This window comes from Coturnix japonica, chromosome 2 (assembly GCF_001577835.2).
Source record: "Coturnix japonica isolate 7356 chromosome 2, Coturnix japonica 2.1, whole genome shotgun sequence".
In the NCBI taxonomy this organism is placed as follows: domain Eukaryota; kingdom Metazoa; phylum Chordata; class Aves; order Galliformes; family Phasianidae; genus Coturnix; species Coturnix japonica.
In genome coordinates, this window is record NC_029517.1 from 102,802,126 (window position 1) to 102,821,161 (window position 19,036).

General features: G+C 38.6%; 1 protein-coding gene across 3 annotated transcripts in view; it reads left to right on the forward strand.

Annotated features, from left to right (window-relative positions):
* The window catches only part of NKAIN3 (sodium/potassium transporting ATPase interacting 3), a 321,325-nt gene that overhangs the window by 141,434 nt on the left and 160,855 nt on the right, over positions 1 to 19,036 (forward strand). For all 3 annotated transcript variants that reach the window (XM_015855766.2, XM_032442741.1, XM_032442740.1), the window contains exons 2-3: positions 9,369 to 9,506; positions 18,631 to 18,711. In XM_015855766.2, coding sequence (XP_015711252.2) covers positions 9,369 to 9,506; positions 18,631 to 18,711 — 219 coding nt within the window. The remainder of the gene's footprint in view (positions 1 to 9,368; positions 9,507 to 18,630; positions 18,712 to 19,036) is intronic.

Sequence of the window (19,036 nt, forward strand, 5' to 3'; positions counted from 1 at the left end):
TTATACTGTACAATCAAATGAACAGACAAACAAAAACACCAAAAAAAACCCCACAAAACTTCAAACCAGTTAGGATAAGTTAGGATTTAAGGATTTGAAGTGATAAATAAATGTATTATTTTGGATTAAAGTTTTTGCCTTTGTAGCTTTACATAATTAAAAAGAAAGCATATTTTAATTTGCTTTACTCGTTTTTCTTGGATCATATTTAAGCTTAATCATTCACAAGATTATAGAAATCTGAGAAAATCTTTAACCTGTAACTACCTCTTATACTGTCTTCTGCTATATATGTGCTGGCATTTAAATGAAACAACCAAGGGAGTCTTAAATGCCATCATAAGCACATTCATTCCAGCTTTTCGTAAGATTGTATAGGTCGTTCAGCCAAGGAGCTTGACTTTGATGTTTTGGGATCAGTTATGGCTTTATTGGAGGGTTGAAATTCAATCTTAGATCACTGTTCTGTAACAAGCCAGCACTATAAGGTTTTACAACAATAGTTGGCTTCTTCCTTATCTTGACTGCTCATTGACTGTAACTGCATTTTTAAAATGTCTGTTTGGTTTAGATGCAGCCATCAGCCTTGAGTATATCATACTGCCACCCACTGTGCTCTGAGAAGTGGGAATAGTCGATAGTAGCTTTTACATCATTTCAGTCAGGTGACCCTGCAGAAAACATAATGGCAGACTACTTTTTCCTATTTTGATGAAGCTCTTCAATGATTTACTGTTGTCTTTCTGAGCCAGAGCCTGCTGATGTTTTTTTCTTTTATTTCCTGAGCCAAAACTAGAAGCAGGAGTGGAATTTGGTGATTTTTTTCTTTAGGAATTAGCCTTAGTTTTATGCCTGACTGATAAAGTTAAGCTGTTATTAAAAAGTAATAATAACATTTGTTAAGATGTGGCAAAAATGAGGTAAGGAAAAGAACCCTTTCAGTATCTTAAATATACTGACACAGATTTCTAAGACATGCCATTTACTATTACTCCTTTTTATGTCATGTACTGAATTCTCAGAGGAGACTGATAGTTTGCCAGTCATTTTGCAGTGGCTGGTTCTGAGACAGTACAGTATGTTGGCTTTCAAAAATAAGTGAGAATATCCTGCTCACTACTTACCTGTCTTTCCTTAGGCAGTTTTGAAAGAATTGCTGGTGGAATGCTGATGACTGACACTTCTTTTTTTTTTTTTTTTCTGTAGAAATATTTTGAATTATTTTACCCAAACATGATTTTTTTTCTTTTTCTTTTTCTGTAATACTATTTGCTATTACTGTAATCCTCCTCTTCACTAAAACACAGAAAAAGAATGGCAGAAACACCACTACCTAGTTCTGAACATTTTCGGTATGATTCATAAGAATAGAACAGATGATGAATAATTTTCACTTTTGAAAGGCAACACAGAATCTCTTCAAAATGAGGACTTATGTCGTACTTGACTTTTTTTTCCCCATTGTTTCTTTGCTTTGGCCTTCACTAACCTTTACTACTTCTCTTTTAATAAGCTCTTTCAGCAGCAATGCCATATATTTCTTTTGCATTATATTTTATCCACTCTTACAGCTACCCAAGTGACAGCCAATTACCTATCTGACCAACACTGCAAAGCTATTTTTGGTATTAGATCATCAGGCTTGTTTTTCCTTTGACTACTTGTCAGAAGGCTAGCAGTTTCTATTTTCCTTCGTGAAAATCAACTTACTATTAACATCAATGATTGGCCAAGAACCTTCCGTGAAATCCAATAAACTTCACAACATACAACCTTGCGTATGTATTTACTGAGAGATTACCACCTTAAAATTGCCTCTAAGCTGGTTTCTCACCTAGACAAATGAACTGGGATCATTAAGAATCTAATGGGAAACTCCTCTGTGGTCACATAGTTGCTTTAACTTGTTACTAAAAGTATAAAAAAGTTATTTAAGTAAAATTTTCACATTTCATTGCAACATGGGCTTTGTTAATAAAGACTCTCTTCAAAGAGTCTTTATTAAGTGTTAAGTGAACAATAAGGAGGCTCTAACCTTTAGCTGAGGGACAGTAACTTCCTCAATAGGACATTTCAGACACCACCCTTCTACTTCAAATTTAAACCTCCTGCCCTTAGTTACAAACCTGACATTTCTCTCATGTTAAATCTTATGTTCCTTCTTATTGAAGTCAAGCATGTCAGTAAAATTCTAAGTGAGAGTATAAGGTCTGCATGAAAGCATTTTATTCTTTACCTGTCAGTCTTTGACACAATTTTTACTTTGTTATCCTACTTCTTGCATCACCTGTTAGTTCTCTGTTAGAAATGCTGCATTTTATTAGCTGCTAAGTCTCTATTCTACTCTCCAGCACTGGGGTTCTATCCAGACTAGCTTGGGCACCAAAAATGAACTTGATCTGAGGTCTTTGATATTCCAGATTAGTATCCAGGCTGCAAGGTCATGTAAGCAGCTCCCAGTGCTTCTCTCCACTCCTGCCTCAACATCATCCTCTTTGTTGTGCTCATGCTGCAGGTAGAGCTTACTGGAGGAGGTCTGGGAATCAGTTCAGTTTTAATTGTTAGTCTCCCAAACTGAACTGAACTGGCATACAGGAATGTCATTCTGAATGGCAGGCAGCACTTCTGTGCTGTTCAGGAGAGGGAGCAGTGGCATAGGCTAACCAGAGGCTGTGGAGTTTCTTTCTTAGAGGTCTTCAGAAATCACCTGGCTGTGGGCCTGGGCACCCTGCCCTGGTGTCCCTGTGGAAGTGGGGGTTGAGTCAAATGGAACAAGAGGGCCTTTCCAAATTCAGCCATTCTGTGTCTGTAATTCGTTCAGTACACTGCATTGGCTGTGGAAAATAGTGATAATTGTAATAGGAGAAACAGTCCTCAGAGATTACTCGGGGCTTGGAAAGTCTTTCTTTCTAAAGCCACAGATTAAATTTATAGTGATAAGATGAAGCAAAGGGTTTTGGAAGAAAACATTTTTATCCTTAAAACCACTAGTTAGTATGTATGTCGAGATGTGCCCTGGCACTTCTCCTGTGATAATTATTAGCAGCATCAGCCAGCACTGAGTCTTACATGCATAATTCAAATGGCTTTGATAATTCCTGACTTGAACTTAGAATACAAATGATCTGGGCTATATTTTTTGGATTTACCTCTTTTTTTTTCTTTTTTTTTTTTTTTTTGTATGTTTTTTACTTGTGAAAGTGAAAGTCATATTAATTTATTTGGGCATTTGTCCTAGTTCATAGAATTGGCTTTTTTTATTTTGGAAAAGATTTTGAAACTACAGTTATGTCTTTGTAGTTATGTATTTTCTGATTACTGTTAAATGTCTTGAATAAAAGCTTTTTGGGTATGGGATTGATAATTTTTTTTTGTTAGTATTTCTAGTGTTTGTTTTACATGACATACTGAAGCAGATTTTTAACTTCAAATGAAGAGTTTATTAAGCTTTCTCAATTTTGTAAACTCAGCAATTTATAGGGTATCAAGTTTGCAGATATTTCTTTATATCATTAACCATTTACCTTTAGAAGAAGCCACCTGATATGTCTTTGTTTATATTAAGCCATTTTTAAGACCTCTCTTGTCTAAAATTATCAGTTGCCTACTGAACACATTTTTCTTGATCCATTGACTCTTTCCATTAGGTATCTATTTGTATGGATGTATCTATTATTCATCTCAAATGATTGTGTTTTTTATACAAAAACTTTTCTGTTAAAATGTAAAACTGACTGTTATCCATGAGCTTTCTGACAGAAGAGAAAATTGAGTTTTTACACTCATTTTGAAAAGCTGACTTTGTAACTCATCATTCAGACAGCAGCTGATATGTACTTTGAAGTATAATAGGACCTGAGCATTTACTCCATAGGGGGCATTTGTTGGAGCATGACCTCAAAAATGTTTTTTAATCTATCTATTGAACAAGAATATTTTGGTGATTCCTTTCTGTAGATGCTATGCAGTATTGCTGATTGCTGTCTCATGCTTGTTTCCACTTCACCAAAGGAGCACTAAGGCTACAGCTGTTGTATTTTGTCTGTTCAAGGTATCCTAAACATGTTCCCCGGGTGGAGAAGTTCTAAAAGGTTCACTCTCTTGACCTCTTGCAGGTCTTGGCATTAAAGGGCTTGGATACGGCCAGAAAAAGTTCAGCCCAGAAGTCTTTAATGCAACCCAATCTCGTAGTTCATTACATTATCCTTTTAAACATTCCCCCTTGCTGTACTAATAGACATAGCAAAAGAAAGAGGTAAAAGAACTGGAAACATGCATCACATCTTCATTGAGTGTTCTGGCAGAGTCCCGCTGGAGCATTTTACTGCTAGTGCTGGTCTCCTGAGTTGTGCAGTTCACATCACGAGATTGTCAGTGCTGATGGTGCCTAAATAAAAAAGCACTCCCTTGGCAGCAGTAGCAAGAATTATTGCATTTGCTTTTCTTATTGTTATGATAAGTAGATGTTACTTCCTATCAACTTTACATTTTTAAAAGCTCTTGTGAACTTTTTTTTTTTTTTTTTTTTTTTTCTACAACAGCATGTAAGTTTCATTTAAAATAGTTTGTAATTTACTAAAACTGAAACCCTCTTCTGTTTGCAGGAAAGGTCTGGAGCTTCTTTCTGATTTTATTGTTAATCATTATCGTTTCTGATGGAAACTCCTGAACTTTGTTGTCTTAGATGTCATTGGTGCCAGTTGAAACAAGTACCTGTTTAAAAAGTTATATGGTCTCTTTATTTCTTTCTGGTAACCAGAAAATCCACACATTGAGCATTTTGTCAGCCTTCAGCTTCTGTGCCCTGCTAAGTTTTTAGCTATCTTCCATAGCTGGGAGAAGTTGAGACAAGTTATTATGGAAACCTCTGTCTTGCCTTCAAGGTTTATCTGTTTCTTCTTTTCTCTCTCAGAAAAACCTGAAAATGGTAATGAAAACAGTTTATCTTTGAGAAATACACCACCTTTGTTAGCAGAATGTTTTCAGTAAAACACTTCAAAGCAATCCCATGCCCAAAGCTCCACGTTCGTACCTGGAAACTTCATTGTCACAGTGTCAGCTCCTTTCTGGCTGTCACATGGCAGAGGCTGGTCTAGCAGCCGCTTGTTGCTACAGAGATTCTGGATCCATGCAGAGTCCTGACTTCTTGTATCTGTGCAAAAATAGCTGGAAGTTGTGCCCCTGTTCCCCTTCCTCTATACTGTTGATTTTTGTGTAGTAAATTACCTAAATCGTAGACTAGGATAAGATCTGTTTTGTTTTGTTTTGTTTTGTTTTTGTCATTTGCACAGAGCTAAAAAATCTGTGCTCTTTACCTCTGCTTGGGAATTGTTTGGGGTGAAACACTACTAATAAAAACAGCAGCACATATACGCTATCTCTATTTGGTGATATAAAGAAACCAGAACAAAATATATTTCCCTTGTCATAATCCTGAATTATTAGTATTTTTTCTTATTTCTATCCGTACTGAATCCAAGAAGATTTTTCTAGCTTAGAGAGGTAATTTGAGCAGGATGTACCTACCTCTATCTCTGTCTTTTCTTTAGATTTTTTCCTTGCTAATATATTCTGTGGGCTGTCAGGATGAGAAAAATTACACCATCTTGACAACAAGAACAAAGTAACTGTGACCTAGCTGCACAGGCAAGACTTACTGCACAGCCCAATGGCAAAAGCGCTTGTTAGTGGGGAAGGACTGTTGCTGTATACTTGGCATTCTGCTCCCAGGACTCCTGTTTTACCTGCTGTCATTGTATATAAAAAATAAAGAACCCTGCAGGCAAGAAATACAAGCAACTCTCCCAGTGCCAGATAAGTACTCTAAGTAGTTGGCTGTATTTCTGCTTCTGCTCTCTTTTGGACCTAGTAAATGCTATTTTTAATTTATTTTTTTTTTTTTTTTCTTTTTCCTTTTGGTATCCTAGATGGTAGCAGGGGAGGAATGGGTGTCAGAAAAGTAAACTGAAATGTATTTCTCTGCTTGTGGTGGATGTCTTTATCACAGTAGTCAACAAGAAGGCTAATTGTTTTTTGGTATGTGTGTGTCTACCCATGATGCACACACACATTTGCTCATCTCCATTTGGGAGATGCTTCTGGCCACTACCATGTTTTGAGGGATCCCAGTTCTGCCAGGTATAGCTCACAGCTTGTTTGGCAGATACTGTGGAGGTACACCTGAGGGCAAACTGTGTTTCTGATCCAGTCTAGGCATGGGCTGAGTAGCAAGCCTGTTAATACAGGTGTGTTGGGAAAACATGGTGGCTGTGTTTGTTGCCACTGCAGTACTGTCTTTCAGGCATTTAAGGCACTGATCAACTAGTCTCTGAAAGATTGCTCCCAAGGACTGTATTAAGGGACACATACTAAATAACTTTATTTCTATCTGTGCTGCAGGCTTTTGTCTTTTGCACTACTCTACATGTTTCAGCATCACATGAAATGTCTAAGAGAGTACAGCATCCGTCTCTTGCAGTGAGCTGTCTGTGTGTAATGACTTTTCTCAGTCCTCACTGTGGCTGAGCCACATGCTCACTATCACATCAATTTCACCTATGCCTGAGGAAGAAGCCAGACAGTGGCATGCCACTGTGGATGCTAGCAAGCTGAGTCCCCTGCCATGTTTACTAAGCTCGTTTTGATTAGCAGTCTCACTGAACAGTGCATCCATAGCCAACAAACTCTTCTGAGTAGGTAGATATGAATAGTTTGCACACAGCTGGCCTGTTTCAGAGACAAGGACTCCAGAGGCAAGGGGACAATATTAAGCTAGCTGTCTTCTATCAAAGAGCATTACAGGGCATGTTCCATTTATTAGTGTGGGTGAAAACATAGGCTTTGCTACATGACAGCTTCAGTCAGTATCAGCATGAGATTGGTTGATGTGCAGGACTGAGTCTGATCTGGTATCCCCACCCTCATCTCATTTGGTAATGTCAGTACTCTAGGAGCAAAATATATTATCTCTGAAAAATGGTGATCAGTGAATGAATTGTGTGCTTCCAGAGAGTTTTTGAAACTCTATAACAGACTCACATGAGATTTAAAGCACCCTTCTGCTGTATCTTGTGGTGTGTTGTGTGGATTAAAAAAGCTACAGGCAAAGGTATTGTCAAAGTGAGGGCATTTGAATTGCATTAGAAAGAGCAGGTGACTCTGAGGTTTCAGTAGTGAAGTCCCAAACAGGACCTTATTGTGATGTCCCCCAATCTACTACAAGGGGAAGACATGGTGAGAGTAACACCATGTTTACTTCTGTGTTCTGGTTTGGAAGCCCACATACTTCCATTTAAGTGAAAAATGCCCCATTAGGATTTTATACACTGAAATTCCATTTGAGAGGTCCATGCAAGTAGGTCATTTTCTGGATTCATTTATTAACTTGTGTAGTTATTTTCTATACCTAAGGGAGAGAAAGAAAATAATTTTGATTGATGTGGTACAGGTCAATGAGTTAACAGAAGAGAGGGCAGAGTGGTAGCAAAATAGACAGCTAATGCCATGTGAGCCTACAGCTTCCTCACATGTAGCAGTGCGCCTTCTGTGGTTCTGTCTTACCTACAGCAGAAGAAAGATGAGTATCACACAGGTTCAAGAGGATAACATTTAAATATTGCCTGCTTCATGATAATTTTTCATATATCTATATACTGTGCCAGGTGGTTATCTGATAAAAGTCAGAATAAATTCACTGATTGATGAACACCAGGTTTATGGTTCAACCCTTGTTTGTTTTAGCTATTTACATTTATCATGTTTATTAACCTCAGCATACAGACCTTTTTCATGGCTTACATATGGGATGATATTTTTGTACTGAAAGGGTTGATTCTGCTCTCAAGTACCCACAGCCCCATATTATAAGTGAGGACTGAAAATGACTAATATATGAAAATTGTAACGTTTTATTTCAGATTCCCACATATGATAATACTTTGATTCACAGAATCACAGAATCACAGAATTGTAGGGGTTGGAAGGGACCTCTAGAGATCATTGAGTCCAACCCCCCTGCCAAAGCAGGCACCCTACATCACATCACACAGGTAGGCGTCCAGGCGGGTCTTTAATATCTCCAGAGAAGGAGACTCCACCACCTCCCTGAGCAGCCTGATTGGTATTCATAGGGCCATGCTTACTCCTTCTGTCTCAGCTATAAATAATATAAGTGCATATTTTGGTAAAATTCTGGGTTTGTAAACAATGTAGTAAAATCAGTAAAATCAAGTAGATGTGTAATAAATTCTGATGAGCACAGAAAGTCAGTTGTTGCTCAGTAGAGTTCTGTTTGGCTGCTCAAAAAAGTCTGACTATGACTGGAAAAATATGGAACCAGGTTTAAACTCCACTAAGTGTGCTACCAGGAAAGCTGATTTTTGTGTCTTTAGAGCAATAGGCTGGATTGTCAAGAACGAGTACGGAATGGGTTTGCAGAGGAATCGTAAAGCTGACATCACTACAGAGATGTTCATAAATTGTTGCAGGAGCTGAGCAAGAAGAGAATTCTGTTTTGCTGCTTTTATTTATTATTTTTACTAGGTTTTCAAAAGTGAAGAAATACGTGAAAACCACATACTGATGTAGGAGTGAAGGCTGTTGCTTCTTACATTCCTCCACTTTTACTCCCCTAAAAGTCCTCTCTCAAAATACAACAAGAGAGCTGATGGGCTGCCACTGCATCTTTCTGAATTGCAGTTGCCCAAAATGGCTTAGCAGCTTTTGGCAGCATGCAGGTAGATCATCTGGCTCTGGAGCAGCTTATTCCAAGGTTTTCTATACCCTTTTTTTCTCAAAGCCTATATCCTGGTCCTTTTGGGCCCAAATCTCTCGCCTTTAAGAGAGAGACTGAGGAATTTACAGTAAAAAGTCTAGTTGGGACTAAATACAAGAAAACTAGGATGTAGGGAAGAAGAGAGCATGATGTCAATCCAGGAACAATAACAAGGTTCATGTGACTTTGCTCAATCTACATGAGCCTGTAGGTAAAACAAATTTTGTATTTAAATAAATATTGTTAAGCCTTGTATTTTCCAGCATCTGAGGAGAAAATAAAACTTCTCTGTGATTGGTTTGTAGAGTCAAGTTTTATATGGAGGTTTTGTAACTAGTTTCTTCAAGTTTTATGTTTATTTTTCCCAGGAGCTCTTTTTTGTTAGGAGATCTGTACGATGACTAGTAGCTATCTTCAGACAGATAGCAGTATATTGACAACCCTTGACAAGGGCTGCAGCCAGGAAATACAGATTCCAGAATATTGCTATAATTCAATTTGATTAAGCCTGGTACAAATAACAAACAAAAACTGAAAAATGTTCTCTCTCATGCATAATTAAAAACAGATGTTCTCTTTATGTGTTTTCTTACAGCTGGCAGCATTAGAGAGACAGATCTTCGATTTCCTTGGTTTCCAATGGGCTCCTATCCTAGGCAATTTCCTACAAATAATAGTGGTCATTTTGGGTTTATTTGGAACCATCCAGTTTAGGCCTCGATATATAGTTGTGGTAAGTCTCATTTATTATCTCTTAATTTTTGCAATTGGTTTTAAATTCTGGTCCTATTTACAAAACATAATTTTCTTGACATGAAACAACCAAATGTTGTTTCTGTAGAAACTTTGAATGTCTCAATGTTATTTTGAAAATTGAAGGCTAGTGGCATTTCTCAAATATTGGGAGCTCTAAGAATAACCTAGAAAAGACACTGCAGATGTATGACAGTTGTACAAGTTCTTAGTAAGTCTATTTACAGAAGTAGATACCTGGTTAAGAATGGGGACATCCACAATTAAGTTCTAAATAAATCAAATAAAGAAAAGAAAGAAAAGTTGTATTCAACTTTGCAATCAAAATCAACAGCCATTGAAAAATAAAATTAATCGTTCATAGTTAGGCGCACCTTCCTCTTAAATAGACAGAAGCAAATATTAAATTTCTTTGGTCCTGTGACCCATGGGTTAAACAGAAATCTTCTCTTGCACATAATGTTGCCAGTACCTGTATTTACCACCTTCACCCCAAATAGCTGGGAATTTTCTCTGATGCTTGTAACTTGAAGCCTTATAGATATCTTCCTGTGTTCACAACATAACCAGGAATAAAAATGCTTTTCAAGGCTTTGAAGAAAACAGCTATCAGAAATATCCCTCTAACTATCCTACAACTTTCTCTTGAATGGATGATTGTTACATCTCTAGTTGATGGTGTCTGTGTCTGGAATATTTCAGTTGCTTCCAGCAATGGATTTTAAGAGGATCAGGTTGTTTAGGTTTTTTTTCCTCACAAGAGAATGAAATAAATGTCTTCTAGAGAAGGCTCATTAAACTAACACTTAAAGAGCTTCATCTCTTCTAGTCAAGCCAGAAATCCTGCAATTCTTGTCATGTCATGTCTTGAAAGAAAAAGTGAACAAAAAGTACACCCAAGGTGCTGAGGTTCTTTACATTCCCTAAGCTTCACAAGCAGACTATAAAACAATGAAAATGGATTGATGTATTAAATAGCACTTTTATCTAATACCTGTCATTGGAGAGCTGGGAAGGAGTATATGTATGTACAAGTACTGGTGACCTTTCTGCTTCATGTTCTCCATTTTGGATGTACGGCAAAGGAAGCAAGTGAGGGTAAGCATCTGTAAAATTATATAAGAGATTGGTGTGTAAAGTGAAACAGCATACATCTCTTGCCCTTCAGGTTCAGCTCACTTTTCAGTCATGAAAGCTCTGATTTTGCTGTCAGAATGAAGCACAACAGATGCTGACTGCTTCTGCATCTTTTCCAAAGTAAATGAAAACTATATACTAATAGACATCATATATATTATATGTTACATACTATAATGTATAATTATATATTAACACAACAACATATAGGAATATAATGATCGTATATTGTTTATTAAAGTAATACATAATCCTCCTTTTGCTCAGTTGCTACTTTTAGTCCCTGTGCTGATTTATCATTTGCACCAGTACAAGTGTTACTTCAGACACTTGATAAACTATCAAACCAGCACAGATCTAGCTGAAAAAAAACCCATTTGTTAATTTAAGCAAAGGTTAGCTCTTTGCCTTGTTTCACAACAAGGACTGCACCAGAAGAAGAGAGGAGAGAAAATGGGAGCAAATAGCCAGTGGAATAGGACAAGAGCAGTGATTTCTTTTGCAACAACAGAGGCTTATGCCAGTTTAAATTGCTCATTGAGCTATAGCCTGAGGATCTTCCAATAACAGATTCTCCAGAAACTGTGCATTCTAGGGCTTTGTCAACTACATCAGGGCTTTGCCAGCAGCAACAGGACAACAGGAATCCATGGTATGGACAGCAAAAAGCTCAACAAGTGCCAGCTAAAAAATTAAAAGGAATCTGAAGGCATCTTTCCCATGGAAGGACTCATACTGCCTCCCTCCTAATTCTGAAAACCTATGAAACTGTTTCAGCAGTAAGCCTTTACCACTGGCTTCAAATGTGAGGTCTGCTGGATTCAAATCTTCAGAAGTGTCCTGAATTTCAGAATGTGTTAAGGATGGTATGCAGAGAGATTCCTACCCAGGCTGAAAAGTGAATTAGTCTCCAAATTCACTGAGAAGCTTCATGGGCTTCCAAGACAATCTGCACTTTCAGCCACATTTAAGCCCCTGAGTACGTACATAGTTGGTGTCTCACACTAGAGCGAGAGCTTGCTTCTGTAAGTTTTGGGGGAAAAAAAATATTGAATGAAATATGTCTTTTTTATGTACTCTGACTATTGAAATTTCTGGTTTAGATTAAGCTAAGTTCTCTTTAACTGCAAGAATAACCAAATACTTTAGGAAAAGTATTTTTGGTATTCATTGTCTTTTCCTTAAAACTTACCTGAAAATCAGCTTTGCTAGCGCATCTGATGCCATTAGAATACCAAAAATGGAAGTAACGAAAGAATCATGTCAGATACAACAGTTTACTTCTGTAAACTGGCTACAGAAAATTGGTTTGATGCATGTGTGAGTAAACTGTCCCTACAATATTCTGTCACACTCTGGTATAGACCTTGACTTAAGCTGGGGAGCTCTGGGGACAGGCTACGGTTCTTCAGTCAGAACTGAGCAGGCCATCGATCTCCAGAGCACTGCACTAAAAGCTGAATAAACACAGAAGCAGTTGGATGCTTCTAACTCTCCCACTATCATTAAAGTCAAGCTAGCTAGTTTAAGACTGGCATTTAATGACTACATGAGCTGTAGAAATTCATTTGACACCAGCTTAAGTATAGCCATTTTGAAGTAAAAGTCTGAATAAAGAAATTACTTTTGTTTCTTAGCTTGAATGATATGAAATTTGGGCAGAACTGCAACATAATGTCTGGCTCTTGAAGCATTGCTGACAAGTACTATTGTCATTCCAAGTAGAAAAAGTAGTGTTTGACATTCTTATTCTACAGAACTTCACACACAGGACTATAAAGATGGCGATTCTGAAATCTGGAATTTCACTTGCTCATGTGTAGAATTCTAAGTTCTCAGAGAAGCTTGGGAAACACAAAGGGAGGAAAAAAATAGCACTAACCCCAAATGTCCTAATTAGTTTAAATATAAGTATTATTACTAGAGGTTTTTTTTTATTATTATTATTATTTTCTAATTTAGATTAATTGTTGTGAACAATTTGTCCTGTCATTAAGCAGATGTGTTATTTTCAGTGTTTGGATATTTTGTCGCCAAGTTACATCAGTGAAAAGTTCCCAGGAGATAAAATAGTGCTGAGCTAATTCTTAATATTCCCATATTAGCTCATTTAGAACTTACAAAACATTTGCAAAGAAGGGAAAACATCTAAATCTGAGTTCTAACTGTAGTGTAATACACCAGTCACACAGCTCCAGCATTCTGCTGTGATCCTTTTCCCTATGCATACTTTTCCTTTCTTGATAGAACTTGCTATCAACAGCAAGATTTCAGGCTGTTAAAATTGATTAAAAATGATGACAGGATACTTGTTAAAGTTGTTTTTTCCCCCTCTTTTCACTTCTGGTATGGAACTTCAAAAGCCTTCTGAACAATGAGTCATATAGCTGAAATTGCACAAACCTGGCCCAAAGCTGAATGTATTAATGACTAGCGAGAGATGACAATAATATACTAAAATAGGGGAAATATGAAGTGGAATACTCGCCTTGATTTATTCCACTAAACGATATAATACGTAGGCAGTGTGTAAGCCTGAAAAGCCAGAAGGCATTTTCTTCAAATGAGAAGAATGACTGGACAGTATATGGGGCTGTTTTACCTGCTTTACACAGTATCCAAGTATACACTGTGCAGAATCACAATGTGTTTGAAATATTTAAGAAATTGCTCCTTGAACAGCATTCTTGTAAGTCCTGAGTTATTACTGCTCCACCCTCTTTATTTGCACCCCTTTCCTTGTCATCTTCCCCAAATATGACTAAGTACATCTCTGTGAGTCCTGTTGCGTCTGAGGCACAGACAGCTATTACAGGAAGATCTGAAGACTCAGTAGTTGCTACCTTTCCTTTGGCACATCCCTGGGCCTACAAACATTTCTCCTAATACCAGTAAACTATGTCAGAGGAGGTGCTGCATTTTAGATTAAATACACACTTGAGATACTTTGGAGACCAAAGCTAAAATTACCCCACAATGCTTGCAATGTTCTGACTTACAAATTCCCCTTTAACTCTCAAAGCAATTATGTTGCACTGATAGATTGAAAGTACCTCTGTGACACTTTCAGTATGAAATCATTGAATCACCAAGATTGGAAAAGACCTACAAGATCATCCAGTCTAACTGCCCACCTGTCATCAATAGTTCTCACTAAATGACTAAATGACTTGTAGAGCTAAAAGAGGTAAAAAAGTATAACTGATGAACTGAGTGAGGCTAACCAAAGGACTGGGCAAGAATGCCTGGATGTGAGTGGGATAAATGTGTGCAGACACAGCAGGACAATTAGGGCTGTGTTCAGAACATGGGGTGGGAGAGGTTGAATGGCAGGTCAGATCATGAAACAAAATAAGGGAGGTGCCCTGGAAGGGAAATGAGTCCTGTGAACCAGCACAGACCTGATATTTCAGGTTCTTCACTCCTCCTCCACTGACAGCAGCTGTCTGACCACCTGCATGGTACTCCCTGGCCTGTCGGCCCATCCCACAGAGGATGACAAACCAACACTGCCACTATTTTCTCTGCTGGCACAAAGCAGAAGTCTTTGTAACAGATCCAAAAGTTTTTAATTGCACTGGATGCATATAAAGATGCAATAGGGGCTCCTCAATTTCAGCAGGAAGGACAGACACCTTGGTTTTCTGGTGATAGCAGCTATGGAACACAAACTTGATTTGCACACAGAAGATGTGGGAAGAATGAAGCATGTGGGTGCAGAAATAAAAGGACTGCTTTGCTGCGCAGGCTGCTCTGGCTAGTTGACTCGTATCTCTGCTCTCAACCAGCAAAACCTTTTTTACACAAAGCACGACGCTTAAAGCAAACTTCTCTCATGCTCTGTTTTCCCCTCGTGTTCTGGGTTCTTGATTGGAGATCTTGTGTTCCGATTTGCACACTTACTAGGCCACTGGCTGCTGAACACCAATCTTACAAAGTGCTATATAAACCCAAGTGTCCTGAAAATAAACAAATCTCAAAACATCTTTCACTGGATTCCTTTAATGTATAAATACTTGAGTGTAATCTCTGCATGTATCAGAACATCACTGGCATTCTGAGAGCTGTATCATTCTCTTATAACATAAAATAAATTGGTTAATGCTTGTACAGTTCTCACATTACAGTGAAAAACATCTAAGAAAACCTCATGAGTATATTAATATTCTGTCTTCAGAGCAGGGTCTGAGTGACAAAGAGAGACAGAGTACTGAGTTAGTTATTCAATGATTGAGTAAGTTAGGATCTGTTAAAATGAAAATACATTTCTAATGATTTAATTAATGTTAACATTTTATTGCACAGCCATGAAGTAAAACTAAGGTGGCACATATAACCAGGAAGGAAAAATTACCCTACTCGCACAATCAAAAAGATGTGTTGTCAAATATGAAGGACGACTTTCTTACTTTAGAAGTGATGTAGAACTAGTTATTGAATATGTAATTGCTATGTTCTTAAGCAAAACAGAGCCTACGCTTATAATTCCTGCCATTCAGAGTGTGTAGGATGAGCCTCTCTCTTGTGCAATATCTGTATTTTGATGAGCACATATGCTTTGCCCTTGCACTTCTCTTACAGTAATTATCACAGTGGGTAAGTAGAACAGAGTAGTAAAACAGAATAGCTTAGACCTGGAAAAGCACATTCAGATAGGTTTTATCTCCATGGTCCAGAGACTCTAAACAGATTTATTCTTGACCTGGCAGATCAAGTGATTCCCATTGTTAATGTGATAAGTTTCATTGGTGGAAGAAAAAAGATTATTTCTTAAAAAGATGGAATTCTCCTTAATATTCAGAAATCTCCTTTTTATGAGCAGTTGTGCCTGAAATTGAACTGAAATCCTGACAGCTGGGTTTGTGCTAAGAATTCATTAATTTTGAGCATTTTGCACCTGATGTTCTTAGGACACCAAATTCAGAGCATATGATGAGTTGCTACAAAGAAGCAAATGGGCTAAAATGGGATGTCCTCTTCTAAGTGGATATTATGAACAGTACAGATTTCATACTGATCATAGCCCATAGTAGCTCTGTCTGTTTTGTAATAGCCCAACCCTTACTTGCCATCCTGCCTGTCTCTGTGAGCTAGAGAGCAGTATTACCCTCATTTTATTAATTAATGATCTCCTTCTTATGCCACAGACATCTCCAGACATCCTAAATACCCCATAAAAATTAAATTACATAGCCAACCTGTTCTCTTTTCAGAAACCACCATACTCATGTAAGGATAATCAAGGTGTGGAAAACTTCAGCCCTCTTCAGTTGAGCTTTTCATTGTACACCATAAGGAGAGGCAGATAATTGACATCTGCCTGACAAAGCCAAGTTGACAGCATAGAAACACAGAATCATAGAATCACAAGGTTGGAAAGTATCTACAAGATCGTCTAGTCCAACCTTCCTCCCCTTACCATTGCTACCACAAGCCACTAAACCATATCTTGTAACTCCTCATCCAAACTCCTCTTGAACACTGCCAGGGATGGTGTCTCCACCATGTCCCTGGGTGAGGCCATTCCAGTGCCTGACCATGCTCCGAGAGAAAAAGTTTTTCTGTGTGTCTAATCTAAACCTCCTCTGATATAACTTGTGGCTGTTTCCTCGGGTCCTGTTTGTTCCCTGGGAGAACCTTGTCTCATCACAACCTCCCTTCAGGAAGTTGTTAGAGTGCAGAGAGGTCTCTCCCCTGAGCCTCCTCTCCTCCAGACTAAACCCCAGCTCCCTCAGCTGCTCCTCATAAGACTTGTGCTCCAGACCCCTCATCAGTTTTGTTGCCCTTCTCTGGACACGCTCCAGGGCCTCAATGTCTTTCTTGTAGTGAGGGACCCAAAACTGAACACAGTACTTAAGGTGCAGCCCCACCAGTGCTGAGTACTCTGCTCCTGCTGGTCACACTATTTCTAATGCAGGCCAGGATGCCACTGGCCCTCTTGGCCACCTGGGCACACTGTCAGCTCATGTTCAGCCAAGCATCAACCAACACCCACAGGTCCCTTTCCTCCTCACAGTCATCCAGCCACTCAAACCCAAGCCTACAGTGCTGCAAGGGGTTATTGTGGCCAAAGCGCAGGACCTGGAACTTGACTTTGTTTAACCTCATCACATTCATCTTAGCCCAGCAATCCAGCTTATTCAGATCCCTCTGAAGGGCCTCCCTACCATCAGGCAGATCAACACCACCTCCCAGCTTGGTGTCATCCGCAAACTTACTGAGGGTGCACTCAATCCCTTCATCTAGGTCATCAGGAAAGGTATTAAACAAGATGGGCCCCAGTACCAACCCTTGGGGGGCAGCACTTGTAACAGGTCACAAGCTGGACTTAACTCCATTAACCACTACCTGTTGGGGGTGGCCCTCTAGCCAATTCCTTAACTAAGGAGGGTAAACCTGTCCAGGCAAGGGGCAGCCGGTTTCCCCAGGAGAATACCATGAGAGATCGTATCAAAGGCTTTGCTGAAGTGTAGGTAGACTACATCAACAGCCTTTCCCTCGTCTACCATTCTGGTCACCCAGTCATAGAAGGAGATGAGGTTGGTTAAGCATGATCTGCCTTTCATGAACCCCTTGAAGGCTGGACCTGATCCCCTGAACGCTACGCATCTGCCATGTGATCTCACCTGATGATTTGCTCCATAACTTTCCCTGGTACTGAGGTCAGGCTGACAGGCCTGTAGTTCCCTGGATCCTCCTTACTGCCCTTCTTTGTAGATGGGGGTCATATCAGCAAGCCTCCAATCCTCTGGGACCTCTCCAGATAGCCAGGAATGCTGATAGATGGCTGAGAGTGGCTCAGCAATTACCCCTGCCAGCTTCCTCAGCACCCTAAGATAAAGGAATGCACCCTCCCTCAGCACCTATGGAATGGAAATGGAATCTTGCACAGTGCACATTAGGGTGTTAAATATTTCTGAGTACACTGAAGGAAAACAGTAATAAATTATCCTCACCTGGTTACAGCTAATTAGATTTGCAAAGCCACTTAGCAGCAGTTCTTCATTGCGAAGGTTATAAGCACATAAATTTTAAGTGACTGTGTCACTGCTCATTATGATTTTATGTGAGTGTAGCCCCAGTGTGACTGAGTATGCACTTAGCTAGTCAGACATGAATGCTTCTGAGCTGTGCTGTTTGGATTGTTAATTGTGCACAGTTTTACTGTCATATATAGGTAAACAGCTTATGCATAAGGAAACAGAGAGAGTCAATTATGCTGACAATTCACATGCAAAAAATGATTTAAGGCAGACAGATCAATTTCCCATTCATGCTGTGGGTGGAGTATGTTACTCTTGTGCTATTGTTAAAAGCTGGAGAACCTAGAAAAGGTTTGGGCACATCCGTTTGGAGATGGTGCATTGTCGGATCATGTTCATAGCCATAAGGGCTGGAAAACCAATTGGTCAGGCACAGGCAGCTAAAACAATAATCCATTTAAATTATCTTATACGTAGAGACTACTAAAAGTGCAGACTAACCTTTAGTGTTTTCATTTTCTATCAGGATCCAAAAGTCAGATCAGTAGATCTTCTGTATTGTTTGGTGTTTTCTTTTTTCTTACCTATTTCTTCATGATAGTTTGTAGAATTTGGTCCATTTAAATTATTATACTATTCTGAAATATCTCTTAAGCTAAAGCATGATTTACTCATCATTGTTCCAAAAGTCAGCATTTCTTATTTAATTGGTACCAGTAGGATAGTGCAAAACCATAAAGAATAAATGTTTTATTAGTATGCATTTAGAACAACAAAGAATATTGGATTTGTAATTTCCTGTGATTCTTATGAGAACTCCTTTTTAGAGCTGTCTGCACTTGACTGCTCCCAGAAGAACAGTGATTATTGATACCAGGGTTTTTTTGGGAAAAAAAAAAAGTTATTGATCAGCTCAGTATAAAGTCCTTTCATCTTCACATTTTATTGTTCTGTCCTTTTGTTTTCTTCTGGCTTTGTATTTAGTACACGGTGTGGACTGCCCTATGGGTCACCTGGAACGTTTTCATTATCTGCTTCTATTTGGAAGTAGGCGGACTCTCTAAGGTAGGTCACTTACCATTTTTAGGTGTATGGGAGGGTGTGTTAACAACAGAACTCTTAGGTTTTGGAAGGTCGTAATCACAGAGGAAAAATGTTGCTGTTTCAACCAACAATTAGATATTTGAAGCTGCACTCCTGTAAGAACTGCAGCATTTGAACTTGTCTATGATAGTAAACAGCCATGGTTTTGAAGTACATAAGTGCAATGTATTGGAATTACTGCTGCCTCTGAAGTAACATCTGAGAAAAATACATGTTCTATAGAAAATCAAAGGTTCTTTTTGATTGTTGGAAAACAGACAATTCCATTTTGGGTGAATTTTTAGGT